This window comes from Amphiura filiformis, chromosome 14 (assembly GCF_039555335.1).
Source record: "Amphiura filiformis chromosome 14, Afil_fr2py, whole genome shotgun sequence".
NCBI lineage: Eukaryota > Metazoa > Echinodermata > Ophiuroidea > Amphilepidida > Amphiuridae > Amphiura > Amphiura filiformis.
The window spans coordinates 23,294,538-23,304,115 of NC_092641.1; the positions used below are offsets into that span (position 1 = coordinate 23,294,538).

Genomic DNA, 9,578 nt, shown 5'->3' on the forward strand with positions numbered 1-9,578 from the left:
TGGTTGATCCTAAGAACTTTGTCTACTTCAGGCCTGATCCTGTTGAGTATCATTTTGTTGAATATCTTAGCAACAACTGAGCTTAAGCTAATCCCTCGATAGTTCCCTGCTTGACTAAGATCTCCTGACTTAGGAATTGGTACTATGTTGAGAATAGACCACTGGTCAGGCTTGCTTCCTTTAATCAGTGCATTATTGCAAAACTCCAGAACTATGCCATCCAGATCGCATCTTTTCAGTACCTCTGGTGGTATACCATCCTCTCCGCAACTCTTCCCTTCTACCAGTGCAGTCTTTGCCTTTGCAATTCCTCCTGACTAAATGGTGCCACATTGATGTTTAGATCCTTGGCCACTGGTACAATATCCTCATCTTCTCCATCTATTTCTGGAGGGCTACCTAGGAGATCTTTGAAGTGGGTGAACCAGTTGTTAATTCTTTCATTCTGTGTGTCTCCTTTCAGCTGACCTTTCACTGATGCTTTCCTTCCAGTTATTTCATTAATTAGCTTCCAGCTTTGTCCATGCTTGCAGTTGTCATGCGCTTCCTCAACCGCTCTTAGCCTTTTACTGAGATCTTCTTCCGTAGCAGTATTATATGCTTCCTCTAAGTTTGCCTTGGCTTCCTTATATCTGTGTCTGTTTCTCTCAGTTGCATCCAACTGGTACGCATCATAGGTTTCTCTGATGTCATCTCTTGCTCTCACCACTCTGATATCGCTTGAAAGCCGTACCTTCCTATTCTTCTTTTTGACTGGAATAACCTTTTCTGCTGCTTCCTGTTGGCTTTTATGAATCTTTCATACCTCTCAGTGGCTGTTTCCTCCATTTCCTCCAAGGGTTGAAATCTGTTGTGTACTTCAACAGTATATAACTCCTGAAGCTTGGAGTCTGAGCAGAGTGTTTTCCAGTCATGGTTCTTCCCTCTAGGCAGGGTCTTGTTCTTTCTTAGGCTGAGTCTGATCCTTGATGTCACAATTCTATGATCTGATCCTACACTTGAGAAGGTATTGTACGCTTCTGCATTTAGTAGACTGTTTCTCCACTTTTTGCGAAGAAGGATATAATCCAGTTGGTACTTGTTTCCTGCTGGGCTACAGAAAGTCCATAGCTTTCCTTTTCTCTTCCTAAAATAAGTGTTAGCACAGATCAGGTTCTTTTCAATTGCCAGATCAACCAAGAACTTCCCATTCCTATTAGTTATGTCATGGTAGGTGAACTTTGCATCCTCTGGTCCAAGTCTGCCGTTGAAATCTCCAATAACCATCAAGACATTGTGCGCAGGGATGGAATCTATAGTTCTCCTCAAGTTGTCATAGTGATCTTCTACTTTGTCTTCGTCTTCCACATTGGTGGGACAGTAAGTAACGATAACAGTAGTTGCAGGGTTTCCTTGAAAGTTGGCAACCAATATTCTTTCTGTATGTGGTACCACACCAGCCAGTGAAGCATTTGCATTTGCACTTAGCACTATTCCTACTCCCCCTGTAGCTGCACCTGCTCTATTCCTGGTAGCTGATGTTGTGATAAGAGTCTGACCCAGGATGTCTTCAAATTTGACTGGTTCTTTATGCACTATGCGGTGCTCCTGGATCCCCAGGATGTCGATGTTGTATTCTATCAAGTTTGACACTAGCTCTTCTCTACATCTGTTCTCTCGGATGGTTCTCACATTCATTGTGGAGATGTTGATGATTTTCTTGCAGTTCATTAGGTTTTTCCTGTTACAAACGCTTTTATCAGACTTGTCCCTTCCATAAGGCTTTGAGGAAAAATCGTCATTTGATTTCATTGAATCAGCGTCAGTTCCAGGAATTGATGTTTTGTTAGGGACTTTAACCCTAGTGTTATATGGGTTTGCTGTCATAGTTTTTCTGTTGCTCTATAATATCTGTGGTCGCAACTCCTACAGAATGGTTTGACATTGGAGTTTACCTTCTCACAGCTGTCCAGTGGCCGAAGCAAAAGAGAAACTATCTGATCCACATCGCCCTTAACTCTTACCATCCCGTCTCCAACCAGATATGGCAAGTAGTACAGGTCCCAGGACTCCCTGTTTGTGTTCACTGGCCGCGATATGCATGTAATCCATGGCGCCCTTCTGCCGAAACAATACCGGGTACTCGAGACTGTCCGCCTGAGGTAGTGAACTACCTCAACTATTTGACCCATAGTTGGGGCAAAGGTTGGTGTGTAACCAGGGCGTGTCCACGCGCCGGTGGGCCTGCGTACCACACCTTTGGGGCCCTTTGCTGCTCCCAGATCCCCTCATGTCTGCCTGGTATCGCAAGATGCCAGTTGCCCGGTAGTGACCGCTGGGAGGCCATGAGGAGTCTTGAGTAAGGAGAGGCTATGTACTGGCAGGAGAAGGCTTACATAATTTGCTTCCCTTTTCGCCTTTCGGCTAGCCAGCGGCAAGTTGGGTTCGTCCGCAGTATAGAAGCGTTTCAAGCAAGCAAAAAAGAGAAGCGAGGAGAATGATAGAAGAGAAGCTAGGAGAATGTTAGACGGGTAGAAAGCTAAGAATGAAGGATAGGGAAACAGCAGCAAACTACATCTACATCTACAACTACAACTATGTGCACTAGACGCATCACTTACCCCTGTGACAAAAGTCACCCACCACCAACTGTAGGTTGTGAGTATGAAGTATATACGTGCATAATTTTGATTTTATGACTTTCTGATCATTCAACATTTTGAACATAATATATATCTTTGTCAGTTATAAAGCTTTCTGGTTCTCAACCCTCGATTTATTACAATGTCATGAATATTTATATTGTTTTTTTGTTTTGTTCTTGTTTTTATTTTTTATCTTTTTCTTTGCATGTTCTTTTCTTCTTTTCTTTTTCTTTTTGGTTAGTTTGTATGGTTGTAGGCTATCAGTCAAAAGGCTGAGTGCATCATTCAGGCCTCTGGCCTGTTCAGCAGTCAGCACATCCTCATTCAAATTGTGTGTCTTTATATTTTGTATGTTTGATTTGAATAAAATCATGATGATCATGATGTTATGTTACGATGTAAACAGGTGCAGATTGCTATCACGTAGGCCTATCTCTGTGATTCATGTGTGAATATCAATGGCTGGGTCCAATCAGCTTGGGTCCAGTCAGTCCTGGTTCCAGTATAAAAGCGGTATAGCGTCCTCTATCTCGTGAACATTTAAAGCTTGAGGAATGATCCAATAAAATCGTATTGGATGGCGGTGCTCTTCATGTTAATAGCTTTTCAAACTATGGTCAAAATTAAATTAATAATAGTTACAAACTCGGAATGCGCTTTTCACTGGTAGCTGGTTCCACTTTTCGTTAACGTTTTACGCGTTGGCACAGAATTGTGGGACCTGGGAGTACACCAGACCTATCGAATTGTATCATACGAGGATATGTCATTCTGATATCAAATAATTTTGATTTTTCTTTCGAAATTCGCAGATTCGCGCGATAATACAAATTTTATGACAAATTATCAAAAGTCCTCAAAGTAAACTTTATAAATCTAATGATATGTAGGGGGCCTATACTTAAAGCGTATGTAGCTAGAATGAAAATTAAAAGCCGGCGATCATGCAATTGAACATTTTGATCAGCACGGTATACGGTAGGCTATATAGCTTGTTTGGATGTTACACACATTGCTATCAGCAGTAGATAGCTTGTTTGGATGTTACACACATTGCTATCAGCAGTAGATAGCTTGTTTGAATGTTACACACATTGCTATCAGCAGTAGATAGCTTGTTTGGATGTAGTCATATTGCTATACCAGCAGTAGATAGCTTGTTTGGATGTTACACGCATTGCTATCAGCAGTAGATAGCTTGTTTGGATGTTACACACATTGCTATCAGCAGTAGATAGCTTGTTTGGATGTTACACACATTGCTATCAGCAGTAGATAGCTTGTTTGGATATTACACACATTGCTATCAGCAGTAGATAGCTTGTTTGAATGTAACACACATTGCTATCAGCAGTAGATAGCTTGTTTGGATGTTACAATCATTGCTATCAGCAGTAGATAGCTTGTTTGGATGTTACACACATTGCTTGTTTGGATGTTACACACATTGCTATCAGCAGTAGATAGCTTGTTTGGATGTTACACACATTGCTATCAGCAGTAGATAGCTTGTTTGAATGTTACACACATTGCTATCAGCAGTAGATAGCTTGTTTGGATGTAGTCATATTGCTATACCAGCAGTAGATAGCTTGTTTGGATGTTACACGCATTGCTATCAGCAGTAGATAGCTTGTTTGATTGTTACAATCATTGCTATCAGCAGTAGATAGCTTGTTTGGATGTTACACACATTGCTATCAGCAGTAGATAGCTTGTTTTAATGTTAACACACATTGCTATTAGCAGTAGATAGCTTGTTTGGATGTTACACATTGCTATCAGCAGTAGATAGCTTGTTTGATTGTTACAATCATTGCTATCAGCAGTAGATAGCTTGTTTGGATGTTACACACATTGCTATCAGCAGTAGATAGCTTGTTTGGATGTTACACACATTGCTATCAGCAGTAGATAGCTTGTTTGGATATTACACACATTGCTATCAGCAGTAGATAGCTTGTTTGAATGTTACACACATTGCTATCAGCAGTAGATAGCTTGTTTGGATGTTACACACATTGCTATCAGCAGTAGATAGCTTGTTTGGATGTTACACACATTGCTATCAGCAGTAGATAGCTTGTTTGGATGTTACACATTGCTATCAGCAGTAGATAGCTTGTTTGGATGTTACACACATTGCTATCAGCAGTAGATAGCTTGTTTGGATGTTACACACATTGCTATCAGCAGTAGATAGCTTGTTTGAATGTTACACGCATTGCTATCAGCAGTAGTTAGCTTGTTTGAATGTTACACGCATTGCTATCAGCAGTAGATATAGCTTGTTTGAATGTTAACCGCATTGCTATCCCCAGTAGATAGCTTGTTTGAATGTTACACGCATTGCTATCAGCAGTAGATAGCTTGTTTGAATGTTACACGCAATGCTATCAGCAGTAGATAGCTTGTTCTTTAAATGTTACACGCATTGCTATCAGCGGTAGATAGCTTGTTTGAATGTTACACTCATCGCTATCTGCAGTAGATAGCTTGTTGTTTGAATGTTACACGCATTGCTATCAGCGATAGATAGCTTGTTTGAATGTTACACGCATTGCTATCAGCAGTGGATAGCTTGTATGAATGTTACGCGCATTGCTATCAGCGGTAGATAGCTTGTTTGAATGTTACACGCATTGCTATCCCCAGTAGATAGCTTGTTTGAATGTTACACGCATTGCTATAGCAGTAGATAGCTTGTTTGAATGTTACACGCATTGCTATCAGCAGTAGATAGCTTGTTTGAATGTTACACGCATTGCTATCAGCAGTAGATAGCTTGTTGTTTGAATGTTACACGCATTGCTATCAGCGGTAGATAGCTTGTTTGAATGTTACACGCATTGCTATCAGCAGTAGATAGCTTGTATGAATGTTACGCGCATTGCTATCAGCAGTAGATAGCTTGTTTGAATGTTACACGCATTGCTATCCCCAGTAGATAGCTTGTATGAATGTTACGCGCATTGCCATCAGCAGTAGCTTGTTTGAATGTTACACGCGTTGCTATCAGCAGTAGATAGCTTGTTTTGATGTTAAACGCATTGCTATTAGCGGTAGATAGCTTGTTTGGATGTTACACACATTGCTATCAGCAGTAGATAGCTTGTTTGGATGTTACACACATTGCTATCAGCAGTAGATAGCTTGTTTGGATGTTACACACATTGCTATCAGCAGTAGATAGCTTGTTTGATTGTTACAATCATTGCTATCAGCAGTAGATAGTTTGTTTTGATGTTACACACATTGCTATCAGCAGTAGATAGCTTGTTTGGATGTTACACACATTGCTATCAGCAGTAGATAGCTTGTTTGAATGTTACACGCATTGCTATCAGCAGTAGATAGCTTGTTTGAATGTTACACGCATTGCTATCAGCAGTAGATAGCTTGTTGTTTGAATGTTACACGCATTGCTATCAGCGGTAGATAGCTTGTTTGCATGTTACACGCATTGCTATCAGCAGTAGATAGCTTGTATGAATGTTACGCGCATTGCTATCAGCAGTAGATAGCTTGTTTGAATGTTACACGCATTGCTATCCCCAGTAGATAGCTTGTATGAATGTTACGCGCATTGCCATCAGCAGTAGATAGCTTGTTTGAATGTTACACGCGTTGCTATCAGCAGTAGATAGCTTGTTTGGATGTTACACACATTGCTATCAGCAGTAGATAGCTTGTTTGGAAGTTACACACATTGCTATCAGCAGTAGATAGCTTGTTTGATTGTTACAATCATTGCTATCAGCAGTAGATAGTTTGTTTTGATGTTACACACATTGCTATCAGCAGTAGATAGATTGTTTGGATGTTACACACATTGCTATCAGCAGTAGATAGCTTGTTTGGATATTACACACATTGCTATCAGCAGTAGATAGCTTGTTTGAATGTTACACACATTGCTATCAGCAGTAGATAGCTTGTTTGGATGTTACACACATTGCTATCAGCAGTAGATAGCTTGTTTGGATTTTACACATATTGCTATCAGCAGTAGATAGCTTGTTTGGATGTTACACACATTGTTATCAGTAGTAGATAGCTTGTTTGGATGTTACACACATTGCTATCAGCAGTAGATAGCTTGTTTGGATGTTACACACATTGCTATCAGCAGTAGATAGCTTGTTTGAATGTTACACGCATTGCTATCAGCAGTAGTTAGCTTGTTTGAATGTTACACGCATTGCTATCAGCAGTAGATATAGCTTGTTTGAATGTTAACCGCATTGCTATCCCCAGTAGATAGCTTGTTTGAATGTTACACGCATTGCTATCAGCAGTAGATAGCTTGTTTGAATGTTACACGCAATGCTATCAGCAGTAGATAGCTTGTTGTTTGAATGTTACACGCATTGCTATCAGCGGTAGATAGCTTGTTTGAATGTTACACGCATTGCTATCAGCAGTGGATAGCTTGTATGAATGTTACGCGCATTGCTATCAGCAGTAGATAGCTAGTTTGAATGTTACACGCATTGCTATCCCCAGTAGATAGCTTGTTTGAATGTTACGCGCATTGCTATCAGCAGTAGATAGCTTGTTTGAATGTTACACGCATTGCTATCCCCAGTAGATAGCTTGTTTGAATGTTACACGCATTGCTATCAGCAGTAGATAGCTTGTTTGAATGTTACACGCATTGCTATCAGCAGTAGATAGCTTGTTTGAATGTTACACGCATTGCTATCAGCAGTAGATAGCTTGTTGTTTGAATGTTACACGCATTGCTATCAGCAGTAGATAGCTTGTTTGAATGTTACACGCATTGCTATCAGCAGTAGATAGCTTGTATGAATGTTACACGCATTGCTATCCCCAGTAGATAGCTTGTATGAATGTTACGCGCATTGCCATCAGCAGTAGATAGCTTGTTTGAATGTTACACACGTTGCTATCAGCAGTAGATAGGTTGTTTTGATGTTAAACGCATTGCTATTAGCGGTAGATAGCTTCTTTGAATGTTACACGCATTGTTATCAGCGGTAGATAGCTTGTTTGAATGTTACACGCATTGCTATCAGCAGTACACTCATAAACTAGGTTAGCATAATTTTCTAGAGGTGTGCTATAGTATACAAAATTTTGCACTGATTACAAAAATAAATATTTGAATACTGCTAATTGTGCAGAAAATGATCCAATTACGTGAATTAAGTAACAAAGTACTAAATTGGAATAACTCAAAACAATAAGTACCAGTAACTTAATATGAACGAGTTACATCAACTTACATGTTGAGTTACAATAACTCAACCAATTGGTTCTTTGAACCTTGTTTATTTTACTAAGTTCCCTGAACTTGAATTCAGAAGTTGGCATTACTTAAAAAGTTGACGCAACGACTTACATCAACTTTTTAAGTAATGCCAACAAAGTTGATCAGATGACGGAACTTTTTGAGCTTTTTCAGCATTTTCTAAGTTCGGATAACTAAAATGAATTTTGTTTGGCAACTTTTACACTATTGTTGAGTTGTCCAAACTTACTCTTTTTGAATTGCGCCAACAAGGCCAACAAGTCATTTCTATGAGTGTAGATAGCTTGTTTTGAAGTTAAACGCATTGCTATCAGCAGGTCTATAGCTGAGTTGTATGAATGTTACGCGCATTGCTATCAGCAGTAGATAGCTTGTTTGAATGTTAAACGCATTGCTACCCCCAGTAGATACCGGGTAGCTTGTTTGAATGTTACACACATTGCTATCAGCAGTAGATAGCATGTATGAATGTTACGCGCATTGCTATCAGCAGTAGATAGCTTGTTTGAATGTTACACGCATTGCTATCAGCAGTAGATAGCGTGTTGTTTGAATGTTACACGCATTGCTATCAGCAGTAGATAGCTTGTTTGAATGTTACACGCATTGCTATCAGCAGTAGATAGCGTGTTGTTTGAATGTTACACGCATTGCTATCAGCAGTAGATAGCTTGTTTGAATGTTACACGCATTGCTATCAGCAGCAGATAGCTTGTTTGAATGTTACACGCATTGCTATCAGCAGTAGATAGCTTGTTTGAATGCTACACGCATTGCTATCTGCAGTAGATAGCTCGTTGTTTGAATATTACACGCATTGCTATCAGCGGTAGGCCTAGTTAGTTTGTTTGAATGTTACACGCATTGCTATCAGCAGTAGATAGCTTGTTTGAATGTTACACGCATTGCTATCAGCAGTAGATAGCTTGTTTGAATGTTACACGCATTGCTATCAGCAGTAGATAGCTGGTTTGAATGTTACACGCATTGCTATCAGCAGTAGATAGCTTGTTTGAATGTTACACGCATTGCTATCAGCAGTAGATAGCTTGTTTGAATGTTACACGCATTGCCATCAGCAGTAGATAGCTTGTTTGAATGTTACACGCATTGCTATCAGCAGTAGATAGCTTGTTTGAATGTTACACGCATTGCTATCAGCAGTAGATAGCTTGTTTGAATGTTAGACGCATTGCTATCAGCAGTAGATAGCTTGTTTGAATGTTAACGCATCACATCAGCAGTAGATAGCTTGTTTGAATGTTACACGCATTGCTATCAGCAGTAGATAGCTTGTTTGAATGTTACACGCATTACCATCAGCAGTAGATAGCTTGTTTGAATGTTACACGCATTGCTATCAGCAGTAGATAGCTTGTTTGAATGTTACACGCATTGCTATCAGCAGTAGATAGCTTGTTTGAATGTTACACGCATTGCTATCAGCAGTAGATAGCTTGTTTGAATGTTACACGCATTGCCATCAGCAGTAGATAGCTTGTTTGAATGTTACACGCATTGCTATCAGCAGTAGATAGCTTGTTTGGATGCTACAAGCATTGCTATCAGTAGTAGATAGCTTGTTTGAATGTTACACGCATTGCTATCAGCAGTAGATAGCTTGTTTGAATGTTACACGCATTGCTATCAGCAGTAGATAGCTTGTTTGAATGTTACAC

At 39.8% G+C, this 9,578-nt stretch overlaps 1 protein-coding gene across 1 annotated transcript; it reads right to left on the reverse strand.

The window, feature by feature from the left end:
- Positions 1-280: 280 nt before the first annotated feature.
- LOC140169289 (uncharacterized) lies at positions 281-1,866 on the reverse strand. Its single transcript, XM_072192545.1, has 2 exons — positions 764-1,866; positions 281-710 (listed from the first exon to the last, which is right to left on the reverse strand). The coding sequence occupies exons 1-2, from the start codon at positions 1,864-1,866 to the stop codon at positions 281-283; spliced, it is 1,533 nt and encodes a 510-aa protein (XP_072048646.1).
- Between the last annotated feature and the right edge of the window lie 7,712 nt (positions 1,867-9,578).

Bases quoted from the DNA above. Each gene is read 5' to 3' on its own strand.
- LOC140169289 (XM_072192545.1), bottom strand. From the start codon at position 1,866: ATGACAGCAAACCCATATAACACTAGGGTTAAAGTCCCTAACAAAACA. The intron at 711-763 runs GTTATTCCAGTC...AAGCGATATCAG, and splicing joins AACAGGAAGCAGCAGAAAAG to AGTGGTGAGAGCAAGAGATG.